General features: G+C 44.4%; 1 protein-coding gene across 1 annotated transcript; it reads left to right on the top strand.

The window, feature by feature from the left end:
- The first annotated feature begins 2392 nt into the window (after positions 1-2392).
- On the top strand, positions 2393-3824 carry LOC119283804 (putative F-box protein At3g52320). Its single transcript, XM_037563205.1, has one exon. It carries the CDS (start codon positions 2393-2395, stop codon positions 3551-3553), a length of 1161 nt encoding a protein of 386 aa, XP_037419102.1. The 3' UTR covers positions 3554-3824.
- Positions 3825-16994: the final 13170 nt, after the last annotated feature.

Raw genomic sequence — 16994 nt, 5'->3', positions numbered from 1 at the left:
CATCAAGATCGTCACCACGCCGTCGTGCTTACGGAACTCTTCCCCGACACTTTGCTGGATCGGAGTCCGGGGATCGTCATCGAGCTGAACGTGTGCTAAAACTCGGAGGTGTCGTAGTTTTGGTGCTTGATCGGTCGGGCCGTGAAGACGTACGACTACATCAACCAAACGCTTCCGTTGTCGATCTACAAGGGTACGTAGATCACACTCTCCCCTTGTTGCTATGCATCACCATGATCTTGCGTGTGCATAGGAATTTTTTTGAAATTACTACGTTCCCCAACAGTTAATGTGCACCCTTCGCACTGATGTACTTATCGCAAGATGAAAAGATTACTCTGATGCGGCATTCATGTGCAAGAAAAATCCCTGGCTTATTGCATGGCATCATAGCTATCGTGCAGGACCAGAGGGACACTCAAGTGCAGATTCAAACATCGGCTCCGATCACTTAATCTCCTCTTCAGGGTGAAGCTTTGGCTCTTGTTCTTGCGGCCAAAGTGACCCATGCTTTGCAGATTAATCTCTTTGCAAAAGCGGCTACGGCCAGAAGTATTTCACCTAACTTTTGTTTTTTAGATGAAAGGATCGAACCGAGCCTGAGTAGGGCTTGATCTTCACCCGACTTTGAATTAACAAAGCCATCAACCGACCAGGATTATAAGAGCACACCATACAACCGAAGATAAAAAGGAAAATGGGGATGCAACCCCAGGCAGCAGATGCAAGGCACTGATGAGGCTAAAATCTATGACCAGAGAATAAAAAGAGTACAACTTGGAGACCTAACAGGGGCTAGACGGGATTGCGGCAAGGAAGGAGCTCGCCACCGACACGCCAAAGGCAAAGCGGAGCTGCTCTCGCTAGAGCCAGCAAGAAAATAGGGCAACCACTCGAGCACACCCGAAGCCACAAATTGCAACTTGCACGTGAGGAGCATGCCGCAGAGAGTAGCCATAGGAATAGAGCACTTCAAGAAGACACGGTGAGCAATGGGCAACGACGCCACCAGGAGGGCCGAGCCACACTAAGACCAGCGACACTCCTCCAACAACACGACCAGATCGCCGTAGAGGGGACCACTATCCCCTCTCGCCCAGGCCAAGGGCGTCGACCCACCGGACAACCGGACCGCGCAGAGGAGGAAATGAAGCAGCTTGAGGAGGGCATCGATCCTCCATGGCGGGAAGTCACCGTTGGACGAAGGATCCGCCACTAACTAGGACACCAAAGGCTTGCCTAGGCCATCCTCCATCCCACAACCCAAAACGATGCCTTCAAGAAGGAGGTGCAGGAGCACCGTCGCCGCCCAACCAAGGCTGTGGATTTTCACCCGGAGTAGGGGAGGGAGGAGGGGAGGGAGATGGACCTCAACGTCGCCTTCAGGAAGAGTAGCGGCGCCCGGAGCGCCGCCGACGATGTGGCCGCCGCCGCGGACCAAGAGGTTACCCCGATCCAGGGCTCCTCACCCCACCACCATGGGGTCGTCCACCGGATCCAGCAAGACATGGCATAGGAGAGGCTGCGTCAGTAGCCAAAGAAGGCGTATTCAGATCTGGAGAGGCCAGACACGGGGACCCGACCACCAGCCGCTCGGATCCACCGCCGGCCCGTCACCCACACAGCTGGGCAGAGGCGGCCCACCGCGCCAAGGGACGCTGCCCGCACCACTTGGAGCCGCCGCCCCGAGCCCTAGCCCCCTGCCCAGCGACAGAGCGGAAGAGAACCCCGCCGCCACCCTCTTCAGCGGCCGCGTGGGGAGCCCGGCGACTGCCTCCGGCGACGGTGAGGAGGGGAGGTCCGAGAAGGGGGGTTAGCGGCGGCCGTGGGAGGGAACCCTCGAGTCGCCCTCAGGAGGGCGACGCGAGGGGAAGGGGAGGGCCAATCAAGAATTGGAATTTTTTTTTTATGGTTGATTTTTGTTTTGGAGAACCTATTTCAGCTGATTCTATTCCTTGGACTATTAGAACCACTCTTGTGATCTCTTCGGGTCAACAAAACATGTCCACATGCAGGTGTATCACATATCTAGGAAGATCAATGGTATTGCTCGTAATGTTGCTCATGAGGTAGTTGCATGGTTCAGCTCACAGAACACACATGCGTTGCCTTGTAATCTCTCTTCTTTCCCATCTAAATCTCCAGGACTTTGTACAACATGTTTTTTAGGGGCTGTACGCTGGTTTTGGGCTGAATGAAATTGGACGCCTTCGGCGCCTAATACCTGTTAAAAAAAGAAAAGAACAAAAAGGCACATATTATTCCTATCCCCACGACCACGACCACGAAACCCTCCGCCGTCACTACCTACCACTTTTCCCCACACGTCTCTACTTGTCCACTCTACCCCTGCGACAGATCGAGATGCAGGTCTAGCTTCACGCCGGCGGCCATGGCGGAGGCAGCAAGGGGAGGGCCGACGCCTCCTCATGGTGGCATCCCGGATGAGATCCTCATCTGGGACATCCTCGTCCGCCTGCCCCCCAAATCGCTCCTCCGCTGCCGTGCCGTCTGCCGCGCCTGGCGCACAGCCACCTCCGCCCGCGACTTCCTCATCGCCAACCACGCCCGCCAGCCCACCCGCCCCCTCCTCTACGTCTGCAACCTTCCCCACTACGGCCACTACAAGGTCGGTGGCGACATAGACATCATCCCCTTCGACCACCGGGCCGCCGCCGACAAGCTCCAGCCCGTCGCGCTACTTGGCCGAGCCTCCGAATTCAAAGATCTGGTGGCCTCCTTTGACGGCCTCGTTGTCTTCGACTGGTGGCGCCGCAAGTCCTTGGGTATCTGCAACTCAGCGACCCGTCAGTATGCCCGCCTCATGGTGCCTATGGACTTCACGTTCTTGGGGATGTACCGTCACCCCCCAACCGGCGAATACAGGGTACTGATGTACCCGTGTCTGGCAGCTGGGAGGGAAGCTGGCTGCTATGTTTTATCGATGGGCTCCATCCAACCGCCGAGAAGCATTGTCAGGCCGGGGGAAGTGCATAAAGAAGTGATATTCGGCACCAAGTCTGTGCTATTCCGTGGCGGGCTGCACTGGTACAGGGTGCAGCAGCACGAGGGCGAAAGCAACATGATAATCGTATTTGACACCACAGCCGAGACGTTCCGACAGATGCGCGTCCCGGTTGTTCGTGGTACCACCTGTGATGGGCTATTTGAGATGGATGGCATGCTCGGCATGTCTAGCTTTAACGACAAAGCGACAAGCATTGATATCTGGGTGTTGCAGGACTATGCAAGCGAGGTCTGGACCTTCAAGTGCCACATTGAACTGCCGCTTGCAGAGATTATGGCGTCGTGTGGAAAACGCGATGACGATGACTCTTGGGAAACGGTGGTCGTGCCTGGGGATGGTGAGTTGCTTGTCCTGGTCAAATTTCCCAACTGGCTAGTTCAGGTTGACATGGATGGCAAGTTGGTCGCCACTTTCAATCACACAGGTGTCCAACCTACTCAACTGCAGCTCAAGCAAAGTCTTGTTCCGCATGACTTCTTTCCATCGCTACATGGTTATGTTGTGAACGGTTGGCCTTTCACCTGAAGTCTGATGAGTCCGCTGATGCATTTCAATGTCCTGGATGTTTGTATCCTCATGAGCTGCAGTATGTATGAATTAGGTCCACTATGAGCTGCAGTATGTATGAATTGAAGGGTTTTGTCGGCTTGTTTTGCTGTTGCCTCCAGCAAGTACTTTATTTCGTTGTACTTTCGAACCTTTATGTTACTTGTGGACTTCCGTTTGCGGTGTGGTTGTATCGTGGTTGTGGCTTCATTTGTAAAACAGGGCAAGATGTCTTTTTTGGTAAGCTTCTTTGTTGATGCATGTAAAACTCAAATCGAGAATCTTTGGTTGTTACATAGTTGCATGAAATCTATGTTGGGCTTATTGTGTGCATCAATGCCAAAATTACCAAGTCATTTTGGTGTGTGTTTGTACTATGTGCTAACTAATCTGCCCCATGTATCTGTTTTCTTGAACCGGAGAATTGACTTCGGTTTTTTATCCTGAGCCTCTAGGTGTCGTCTTGCTACTTATTACTGGTAATCTACCTTCCTGGTGTCTCTATTTCTTGAACTCAAGAATTGACGTTCCCTTTTTATCCAGGTCTTATTTTTTTTGCGAGAGATTATCTGGTGGCCTTATTAATAATGATGGTTGCAGCTTTATTTATAAAGTGGGGCAAGATAACTTTTTTGGTAAGCTTCTTTGTTGATGCATGTAAAATATAAATCAAGAATCTTTGGTTATTACATGGTTCCATGATGTTTACGTTTGTGTCAATACCCTTTTGGAAAGAAGGGATTGTTGTGCGCGTCAATGCCGAAATTACCAAGTCATTTTCCTATGTGTTTGTAATATGTGCTAATTAATCTGCCCTATGTATCTATTTTCTTGAACTGGAGAATTGACTTCGCGTTTTTATCCTGGGCCTCTAGGTGTCTTCTTGTTATTTATTACTGGTAATCTACCTTCCTGGTTTCTCTATTTCTTGAACTCAAGAGTTGGCTTTGCCGGTTTTTATCTAGGTCTTCTTTTAGTCTGAGAGATTATATGGTGGCCTTATTAATAATAAATATTTGATAATCCACATGTGTTTCCTGTTTCTTTTTTGCTCTGCCTAGCAAATTGTCCTCTGTGTTGACTTGCAAGTTGCACCTAATTTGTAGAAGAGCTTGGATCTCTACTATTTAATTAAATGATTGCGCAATCGGTAATTTGTCTTCATTAATCTATATTGGAAAGTACAGCACCAGGAATTATGTGGGCAATGCTGTTGTAGAAGCGAGTTGAAAGCTCACTCTTGTCACTTGTTACTGCGTGTATTATGATCCATCGCAGGACAACTGATCATTCCTTACCGCCAATGAATTATGTACCACTGCATAGAATTGCTCAGATATCGAATTAGTATGTGGATAATTTACTATGTAACCCTTTTGGAGTCCCCGGTAACATTTTAAACCATGGAATGCAGCATACAACTTCAACATTCCGATCCTCTCCAGGCCCTCGTGGCAAGTGCTGTGTGCTGCTGGCATGCATTGTGTGGAGAGCAAAGGAGGGAAAATGTGATGGAGATGGCTGGGTGTGGATCGGGCTCGATGTTCAGATCCACTCTGCAACAAAGGTATCAGCGATGCAACCACCACCTTTCCATATGTTGTCACTTCTCTGAATGTTAGTACTTTGTTACTGTAAAAGACCGTCGGCACTTAAAGAAAATGCAGTAATCATGCAATTGAAAGCACTGAAATTTCCTAATTGTTATCTTCCGTGTTTGGAGCTACAACTTTAGTTTCCACTCTACTATGTATGTCCTCAAAAAGTAGAGGAGCTAATGTACAGTTTCGTAGGTAGCGGCAGTTCATATTCTACATAAGTATGCAACTGTTTGAGTAAAAGCTTAAATTTAGGAAACGTTGATGAGTCCGCTGATGCTTTTTAATGTCCTAGGTGTTTGTATCCTCATGAGCTGCAGTATGTATGAACTGGATCCACTATGAGCTGCAATATGTATCAACTTTAGGGTTTTGTCAGCTTGTTTTGCTGTTGCCCCCAGCAAGTACTTTATTTCAATGTAATTTCCGAACCTTTATGTTACCACTGGACCTCCGTTTGTGGTGTGGTTTATTGTGGTTGTGCCTTTATTTATAAAGCGGGCCAAGATGCCTTTTTCGGTAAGCTATTTGTTGATGCATGTAGAATTCAAATCAAGAATCTTTGGTTGTTACATAGTTGCGTGAAATCTATGTTTGTGTCGATAACCTTTTGGAAAGAAGGGATTATTGTGCACGTCAATACCAAAATTACCAAGTCATTTTGTTGGTGTGTATGTAACATATGCTAACTTAGCTGCCCCATGTATCTATTTTCTTGAACTGGAGAATTGACATCAACTTTTTATCCAGGGCCTCTAGGTGTCGTCTTGCAGTCTTGCTGCTTATTACTAGTAATCTACCTTCCATGTGTCTCTATTTCTTGAAATCAAAAATTGACTTCCCTTTTAATCCAGGTCTTCTTTTTGTGCGAGAGATTATCTGGTGGCCTTCTTAATAATCAATATTTGATTATTGAAGACACGTAGGGCAATGCTGTTGAAGAAGCAAGTTGAAAGCTCACTCTTGTCACTTGTTACTGGATGTATTATGTGTTATCTCAGGAGAACTGATCATTCCTTACTACTGACATATTATGTACTATTGCATAGAATTGCTCAGCTAATCAAATTTAGTCTATGGATAATCTACTGCATAACCCTTTTGGAGTGCACAGTTACATTTCAAACCATGAAATGCAGCATACAACTTCAACATTCAGATCCTCTCCGGGCCCTTGTGGCAAGTGTTGTACGCTGCTGGCATGCATTGTGTGGAGAGCAAAGGAGGGAAAATGTGATGGGAGATGGCTGGGTGCGGATCGGGCTCCATGTTCAGTTCCTCTCTGCAATAAAGGCATCAGCGGCGCAACCACCGCCTTTCCAAATGTTTCACTTCTCTGAATGTTTCAAGTTTGTTAGTATGAAGCACCATCGGCACTTAAAGAAAATGCTATATATCATCTAATTGCAAGCATATATTTTCATTCTCCAAGTTGAAATTTCCTAAATTTTATCTTCCGTGTTTGGAGCTACAACTTCAGTTTCCACTGTATTAACATGCGGTGGTTTAGTCACTATTCTCAATGTATGTATGTCCTCAAAAAGTCGAGAAGCTAATATAGAGTTTTCATACGTAGCAGCAGTTTGAGTAAAAGCTTTAAGTCAGGAATGGCAGCAATATGTTAATCTTAGTGTCATCTCGGTAGCTTCACAATTTTACAACTTCACTTGTACAGAATTGTTTTCAGAAAAAAATGGTTTAGAAACGGCAAGTAATAATAGGGTGATTAAACCTTTGTACTGTTTTCAGAGCACAACACATTTAGAATTCAGATGAACATCTCTCAGCCATAATTTTTGAGTTGGTCAGCTATTATTTGGACTATTTATTCCTATCGTCGCTAATCTCTACATTATAGTATTCCCATTAGTTGTATGTTTGGGTCATTAAGCTGAGCTACTTTGCTGTTTTTTCAGGGTTTGGGAAATTTTCTGGATCAAAGTCGAGATTAATTTGTATAGTTTGACGGATAAATACACTGACAGTTGGATCTCCTGTTTATCAGGTATCATGATTCACATTTTCAGTAGGTTCATTAGGTTGAGGAGCAACTCTTTGCTTTACTGGTCGGGGTGAAAATACCCCGAACAAGCCCCTCAAAGGATTACTTTCCGTAGTAACAGATGACAGTAAATTTCAGCAAACTATATAAATCTTTCCTTACCAAATTCCACCTATCAAAGGCGCTTCACTCCCCGGCAACGGCACCAGAAAAGAGTCTTGATGACCCACAAGTATAGGGGATCTATCGTAGTCCTTTCGATAAGTAAGAGTGTCCAACCCAACGAGGAGCAGAAGGTAATGATAAGCAGTTTTCAGTAAGGTATTCTCTATAAGCACTGAAATTATCGGTAACAGATAGTTTTGTGATAAGGTAATTGATAACGGGTAACAAGTAATAAAAGTAAATAAGGTGCAGCAAAATGGCCCAATCCTTTTTGTAGCAAAGGACAAGCCTGGACAAACTCTTATATAAAGGAAAGCACTCCCGAGGACACATGGGAATTATCGTCAAGCTAGTTTTCATCACGCTCATATGATTCGCGTTCGGTAATTTGATAATTTGATATGTGGGTGGACCGGTGCTTGGGTACTGCCTTTACTTGGACAAGCATCCCACTTATGATTAACCCCTCTTGCAAGCATCCGCAACTACAAAAGAAGTATTAAGGTAAACCTAACCATAGCATGAAACATATGGATTCAAATCAGCCTCTTACGAAACAACGCATAAACTAGGGTTTAAGCTTCTGTCACTCTAGCAACCCATCATCTACTTATTACTTCCCAATGCCTTCCCCTAGGCCTAAACAATGGTGAAGTGTCATGTAGTCGACGTTCACATGACACCACTAGAGGAAAGACAACATACATCTCATCAAAATATCGAACGGATACCAAATTCACATGACTACTTATAGCAAGACTTCTCCCATGTCATCAGGAACAAACGTAACTACTCAGAAATCATATTCATGTTCATAATCAGAGGGGTATTAATTCGCATAAAGGATCTGATCATATGATCTTCCACCAAGTAAACCAACTAGCATCAACTACAAGGAGTAATCAACACTACTAGCAACCCACAGGTACCAGTCTGAGGTTTTGGGACAAAGATTGGATACAAGAGATGAACTAGGGTTTGAGATGAGATGGTGCTGGTGAAGATGTTGATGGAGATTGACCCCCTCTCGATGAGAGGATTGATGGTGATGACGATGGTGATGATTTCCCCCTCCTGGAGGGATGCTCCCCCGGCAGAACAACTCCACCGGAGCCCTAGATTGGTTCCGCCAAGGTTCCGCCTCATGGCGGCGGAGTTTCATCCCGAGAGCTTGCTTATGATTTTTTCCAGGGCAAAAGACTTCATATAGCCAAAGATGTGCACCGGAGGCCTGCCAGGGGGCCCACGAGACAGGGGGCGCGCCCAGGGGGTAGGGCGCGCCCCCACCCTCATGGATGGTGGGTGGCCCCCCTCTGGTGTTTCCTTCGCCCAATATTTTTATATATTCTAAAAATGACTCCCGTGGAGTTTCAGGACTTTTGGAGTTGTGCAGAATAGGTCTCTAATATTTGCTCCTTTTCCAGCACAGAATTCCAGCTGCCAGCATTCTCCCTCTTCGTGTGAACCTTGTAAAATAAGAGAGAATAGGCATAAATATTGTGACATAAGGTGTAATAACAGCCCATAATGCAATAAATATCGATATAAAAGCATGATGCAAAATGGACGTATCAGGCATGCCCATCACCTTCCCGATGCTCACGCGCTCAAACTACAACGAGTGGGCATTGATCATGGAGTCCAACCTCCATGCGGCGAGCCTTTGGGTTCCCATAGAGGACGACCTGATCGAGAGAAAGGAAGATAGGAAAACCGTGGTGGCGCTTATGCGCGCCACACCGCCGGAGATGCATGACATGCTCGCGGCGAAGGCAAGCGCCAAGGAGGCGCGGGAAGCCATCTGTACCCAGCGCCTCGACAACAACCGTGTGCGCGAGGCGAACGCTCAGAAGCTGCGGGCGGACTTCAAGAACATCACCTTCAAGGAGGGCGAGCTCGTCGATGACTTCGCCATGCGGCTCTCCAGCCTTGCGTCGCAGCTCCGAGTGCTCGGCGATACCATGGACGACGTGAGAGTCATGTGGAAATTTCTCCGCATCATGCCACCTCGCTTCGCTCAGGTAGCGGTCTCCATCGAAACTTTGCTTGACCTAAGCAAGCTCTCCATCGAGGAGCTCATGGGCCGGTTGCGGGTGGTGGAGGACCGCCTTGACGATGGCCGCGAGAGCTTCGGCGGCGGACAACTCCTATTCTCGAAGAAGTGGGAGGCGAGGAAGCGTCAAGGACGTGGTGGAGGTGCCCCGAGCAACGGAGGCGACACCGGCAGAGGCGGTGGTCGCACCCAGTGCGGAGCCGGATGAGGTGCCGCCAATGACGACCGAGACAAGTGCCGATATTGCAGCATCAAGGGCCACTCGGCCCGTGAGTACCGCAAGAGTATGGCTGACGAGGATGCCACAGCCGCGGCAGATCTTGTGCAGGCTGGAGAGGACGGTGGGCTAGCAATGAAGATGGCTTGCGTCGAGACCATGAAAAAGGAATGTCTCATCATCATCATCGAAGTGGTACAACATAGTCTCATCATATCAACATAGTCTCAACACAAATGATGTCGATCTCATCATCATCTCGAAATAGCGATACAAGTTAAAGATCACATGTCTCTTACATTGTCACCGTAGACACATGTTTCATCATCTACCTAAACAATGACATACGAGATAAGAGCGATCACGATGATCAAAAGCGGTATTATGTAGTAGTTTTTGCAGCGGTGCTGGTTTTGAATCCCCTGTTGTGCTATGAATCTCAAGTAACTAGCTTCGGCTTCCGCTCTGTTATCAAACCCTTTCTGGCTTCCACAGGAGAAGCCAGAGACTTGGGCCTGACACTTTGGCCACTCATCATACACACCGAGAACATGCCCTACATACACGACATACCACTTCCTCGCCATCGTTGATCTATATATCTGTTAGAGATGCACACACACACACACAGATATATATATATATATATATATATATATATATATATATATATATATATATATCATGAAGCGAATTCAACGAAACAGTTATGAAATAGAAGCAACATATATAGTAAACATAGTTAACAAATTTCATCGTACTAAAAGTAATTAACTAGAGCGCGGCACCATACATCTAATAGTTTCGTCGTACTGAGAGATTTGAAGTTTCGTCGTACAAAAAGTAACAAGTAACTAAACAGACAAATTGTTTTTAAGATGTGCAGTCTTCCCATCTGTCCATATCCGGAAGGGTAGACCCAAGCTTAGTGAAAGGCGTCATGTCCTGACGATGTAGGGCAATGCGGGTTCGGACGTCAGCTCGCGATATTGGGCCATCGTAGAACATCCCATTCTCTTTGAGGACATCTTTCATGATGATGGACACAATTTCCTGCTGGATCCGGTAGAGATCATTTCGAAGTTCATTATCTGGCACGACTCCAAAGGCTTTGGCCCATCTCTGGATATGGGTATCGGATGTAGATTTCATGCAAAGTGATTGCACGTAGAATCCATCATTCTCACTTCTTGCCGGTTGCTGGATGCAACAGAAGTCAGTCTTGTGGCCGAAACAAAGCCCGACCTTATTTGTTTTTTTGCATTGGATGTAGCCACCCCACATGCTGAAGCCCAACATAGCTCTATCCAGAACATACTTTATGTGTGTGTAACTGATAACCCACAAATATAGGGGATCGCAACAGTTTTCGATAAGTAAGAGTGTCGAACCCAATGAGGAGCTAAAGGTAGAACAAATATTCCCTCAAGTTCTATCGACCACCGATACAACTCTACGCACACTTGACGTTCGCTTTACCTAAAACAAGTATGAAACTGGAAGTACTTTGTAAGTGTTGTTGGATAGGTTTGCAAGATAATAAAGAGTATGTAAATAAAAAGTAGGGGCTGTTTAGATAAAGAAACAATAAAGTAAATATAGCGAGTGTGGAAAAGTGGTGGTAGGAGTTGTGAAATTGCCCCTAAGCAATTGACTACTTTACTAGACCGATAGCAAGTATTATGTGGGAGAGGCCACTGCTAGCATGTCATCCCTGACTTAGAATTCTATGTACTTATGATTGGAACTATTAGCAAGCATCCGCAACTGCTAATGTTCATTAGGGTAAAACTCAACCATAGCATTAAGATATATTGGTCCCCCTTCAATCCCGTAGGCATCAATTTCTATGCTAGGTTGAAGCTTCTGTCACTCTTGCCCTCCAATACATAGTCCTATCAACATACAACTAACTCTAGGGTGTGATCCACGCGCGCAATCATATGATGGGCACCAAAGGACAGCAACATAACCACAAGCAAATTAAATCAATCATAGCAATTCATCAACCACCGATAGGACAACGAAAATCTACTCAGACATCATAGGATGGCAACACATCATTGGATAATAATATGAAGCATAAAGCACCATGTTCAAGTAGAGGGTACAGCAGGTTGTGGGAGAGTGGACCGCTGTAGATAGAGGGGGGCAGGTGATGGAGATGTTGGTGAATATGGCAGAGGTGTTGGTGTAGATCGTGGTGATGATGATGGCCCCCGATGGCGTTCCGGTGCCACCGGAAGCGAGGGGGAGAGAGCCCCCCTCCTTCTTCTTCTTCCTTGACCTCCTCCCTAGATGGGAGAAGGGTTTCCCCTCTGGTCCATGGCATCCATGGCATGGGAGGGGCGAGAGCCCCTCCGAGATTGGATCTGTCTCTCTGTCTCTCTTTGTTTCTGCGTTCTCCCTGGCTCCGTTTCACCGTTTCATGTATATATGGAAATCCGTAACTCTGATTGGCCTGAATCCTTCGCCGTGATATTTTGTCCGAAAATTAGCTTTCTTGCGGAAAAAAAAGAGCATCAACCGCCTTACGAGTGGCTCACGAGGGTAGGGGCCGCACCCCCTGCCTCGTGACCACCTGGGGCACCGTCTCGCGTGGATTTTTCTTCCGGAATTTTCCAAATATTCCAAATAGTATCTCCGTCCATTTTTATCCCGTTTGGACTCCGTTTGATATGGATATTCTGCGAAACCAAAAACTTACAACCAACAGGAACTGGCACTGGGCACTGGATCAATATGTTAGTCCCAAAAATAGTATAAAAAGTTGGCAAAAGTATATGAAAGTTGTAGAATATTCGCATGGAACAATCAAAAATTATAGATACGACGGAGACGTATCAGCATCCCCAAGCTTAATTCCTGCTCATCCTCGAGTAGGTAAATGATAAAAAAGGTAATTTTTGATGTGGAATGCTACCTAGCATAATCTTGATCATATGTCTAATCATGGCATGAATATTAAGATACGAGTGATTCAAAGCAATAGTCTATCATTTGACATAAAAACAATAATATTTCAAGCCTACTAACAAAGCAATCATGTCTTTCCAAAATAACAAGGCTAAAGAAAGTTATCCCTACAAAATCATATAGTCTGGCTATGCTCCATCTTCGTCACACAAAATACTCACATCATGCACAACATCGATGACAAGCCAAGCAATTATTTCATACTTTTGACGTTCTCAAACCTTTTCAACTTTCACGCAATACATGAGCGTGAGCCATGGACATAGCACTATAGGTGGAATAGAATGGTGGTTGTGGAGAAGAAAAAAAAGGAGAAGTTAGTTTCACATCAACTAGGCGTATCAACGGGCTATGGAGATGCCCATCAATAGATATCAATGTGAGTGAGTAGGGATTGCCATGCAACGGATGCACTAGAGCTATAAGTATATGAAAGCTCAAACTGAAACTAAGTGGGTGTGCATCCAACTTGCTTGCTCATGAAGACCTAGGGCATTTGAGGAAGCCCATCATTGGAATATACAAGCCAAGTTCTATAATGAAAATTCCCACTAGTATATGAAAGTGATAGCTCAAGAGACTCTCTATATGCAGAACATGGTGCTACTTTAAAGCACAAGTGTAGTAAAAGGATAGTAACATTTCCCCTTCTCTCTGTTTCTCTCATTTTTTTCTTTTTATCTTTTTTTTGTAGGCTTCTTTGGCCTCTCTTTTTTTGGGGGAGGCTTCTTTGGCCACTTTTATTTTGATAACCTCACATGGGACAATTGTTCTAATAATGATGATCATCACACTTTTATTTACTTACAACTCAATATTACAACTCGATATCTAGAACAAAGATATGACTCTATATGAATGCCTCTGGCGGTGTACCGGGATGTGCAATGATCTAGCATAGCAATGACATCAAAAAACGGACAAGCCATGAAAACATCATGCTAGCTATCTTACGATCATGCAAAGCAATATGACAATGAATGCTCAAGTCATGTATATGATGATGATGAAAGTTGCATGGCAATATACTCGGAATGACTATGGAAATGCCATGATAGGTAGGTATGGTGGCTGTTTTGAGGAAGGTATATGGTGGGTTTATGGTATCGGCGAAAGTTGCGCGGTACTAGAGAGGCTAGTAATGGTGGAAGGGCGAGAGTGCGTATAATCCATGGACTCAACATTAGTCATAAAGAACTCACATACTTATTGCAAAAATCTATTAGTCATCGAAACAAAGTACTGCACGCATGCTCCTTGGGGGATAGATTGGTAGGAAAAGACCATCGCTCGTCCCCGACCGCCACTCATAAGGAAGACAATCAATAAATACCTCGTGCTCCAACTTCGTTACATAACGGTTCACCATACGTGCATGCTACGGGAATCACAAACCTCAACACTAGTATTTCTACAATTCACAACCACCCACTAGCATGACTCTAATATCACCATCTTTATATCGCAAAACTACTGCAAGGAATCAAACACATCATATTCAGTGATCTACAAGTTTTATGTAGGATTTTATGACTAACCATGTGAATGACCAGTTCCTGTCATCTCTCTAAATAGATATAAGTGAAGCAAGAGAGTTCAATTCTTTCTAAAAAAGATATGTCCATGCTCTAACAAATCTAAGTGAAGCAAAAGAGCATTCTACAAATGGCGGTTTTCTATGTAAAGAGAAACATGCAATCCAAACTTCAAATGATATAAGAGAAGCACATGAAGCATTCTATAAAGCAATACTCAAAAGATATAAGTGAAGTGCAATGAGCATTATATAAATCAACCAAGGACTATCTCATACCAGCATGGTGCATAAAATAAAAATGAAAACTAAATGCAAAAGACGCTCCAAGATTGCACATATCACATGAATGAAACGAATCCGAAAACATACTGATACTTGTTGAAGAAAGAGGGGATGCCTTCCAGGGCATCCCCAAGCTTAGACGCTTGAGTCTCCTTGAATATTTACTTGGGGTGCCTCGGGCATCCCCAAGCTTGAGCTCTTACCTCTCTTCCTTCTTCTCACATCGAGACCTTCTCGATCATCGAACACTTCATCCACACAAAACTTCAACAGAAAACTCGGTAAGATCCGTTAGTATAATAAAGCAAATCACTACTCTAAGTACTGTTGCAAACCAATTCATATTTTGTTTTTGCATTGTGTATACTGTAATATAACTTTTCCATGGCTTAATCCACTGATATAAATTGATAGTTTCATCAAAACTATGCATAAAAAACAGAATCTGTCTAAAACAGAACAGTCTGTAATAATCTGAACATTCACCATACTTCTGATACTTGAAAAATTCTATAAAAATTAGGAAAAATAAATAATTTGTATAGGAAGACAGTGCAAAAAGAATCAGAACCATTTGATGTTCCAGCTAAAAATGTAAAATCGCGCACTACAGCCAAAGTTTCTGTCCTGCACCGTACAAACCATCAAGCAAATGTAAACATCCTAAAGGCAAACCTTGGCACATTATTTTTATTTCTAAACTTTATAAAAGAACACAACAGAAATAAATGACTCTCTAAAACTTCTGGGTTGTCTCCCTGGCAGCGCTTTCTTTAAAGCCATTAAGCTAGGCATATAGTGCTCAAGTAATGGATCCACCCGGATCCCAAGGTATATCAAAGCCAATTTTAATTAACAATGATTTGGCATTCAGTAGTGAGCGCAAAGCAACATATATCATGTAATGACGAAGTCTAACTCTCTTCCTATGCATCGGCATGTCATAAAAGAACAATTCATGCACACAAAGTAAAGGCCAATGCATAGTATAAACAGTTTCTTGCAATTTTATCATATTGGAAACATAGACAGGTGGAGATATAGTTCCTCTCTCATAATAATTGCAAGTAGGAGCAGCAAGCACATGCATATTATATTCATCAAAATCATCATGTGTAGTAATAAAAGACAACCCATCAATATAATCCTTAATAAGGGCAAACTTCTCCGATATAGTGTAGTCGGGAGAATTCAAAAAGATAATAGGACTATCATGCGTGGGTGCAATAAAAACAATTTCATGTTTAACATAAAGGAACTATAGCAAGTTCATCTCCATAAGCATAATTCATATTGGCATCTTGGCCACAAGCATAGCAAGCATCATCAAAAAGGGATATTTTAAGAGAATCAACGGGATCATAACAATCATCATAGCAATCATCCTCCGGTAAGCACGAAGGGGAATTAAACAATGTATGAATTGAAGAGTTACTCTCATTAGAAGGTGGGCACGGGTAGCTAATCCTCTCTTCTTCCTTTTGTGCTTCGCTCTCCTCCTCATCTTTTTCATCCAATGAGCTCACAGTTTCATCAATTTCTTCTTCCATAGACTCCTACAAAATATTAGTCGCTTCTTGGACAGCGGAGTAGTACTCAATATATGGTTCAACATAGGAATTAGAAGCATAATTATCATAGCAATATTTAAATATGGCAAAATTTTCAGATTTGTAAAGAGTAGCATCATACTTTTCAATCAAAGAAGCAATTTCATAAGCACCCTTAAAAGCAACAAATTCTTCAATTTGCTGAACATCATAGTAACTATAAACACCCTTAGCATAAGAGGATACGATTCCATTATCACTAAACAAACATTGGTAGGGAAGGTGTTTCTTAGGGTCTTCAGAACAACAAGTATAATCATATATTTCACATAAATTCCAAGCATAGCATTGCAAACGATGAATTTGATCGAGTAAAGTTTTCCCTTTTTTAGATATTTGGTGTCTGATACGTCTCCAACATATCTATCATTTTTGATTCCTCCATGCTATATTATCTACTGTTTTAGACATTACTTGGCTTTATTTTCCACTTTTATATTATTTTTGGGACTAACCTATTAACCGGAGGCCCAGCCCAAAATTGTTGTTTTTTGCCTGTTTTAGGGTTTCGAAGAAAAGGAATATCAAACGGAGTCCAAACGGAATGAAACCTTCGGAAACGTGATTTTCTCATCAGATAAGATCCACGAGAATTGGACCCTCCGTCAAGAAAGCCACGAGGTGCTCACGAGGGTAGGCCCCCCTAGGGCGCGCCCCCTGCCTCGTGGGCCCCTCGAAGCTCCACCGATGTACTTCTTCCTCCTATATATATCCACGTACCCCCAAACGATCGGGGACGGAACCAAAAACCTAATTCCACCGCCGCAACTTTCTATATCCATGAGATCCCATGTTGGGGCCTATTCCGGAGCTCCGCCGGAGGAGGCATCGATCACCGAGGGCTTCTAAGTCATCATCCAAGCCCCTCCGATGAAGTGTGAGTAGTTTACTTCAGACCTACAGGTCCATAGCTAGTAGCTAGATGGCTTCTTCTCTCTTTTTGGATTTCAATACAATGTTCTCCCCCTCTCTCGTGGAGA

The sequence above is a fragment of the Triticum dicoccoides genome, chromosome 4A (assembly GCF_002162155.2).
Source record: "Triticum dicoccoides isolate Atlit2015 ecotype Zavitan chromosome 4A, WEW_v2.0, whole genome shotgun sequence".
Taxonomy (NCBI): domain Eukaryota; kingdom Viridiplantae; phylum Streptophyta; class Magnoliopsida; order Poales; family Poaceae; genus Triticum; species Triticum dicoccoides.
This window is presented reverse-complemented; position numbering and strand designations above follow the sequence as displayed.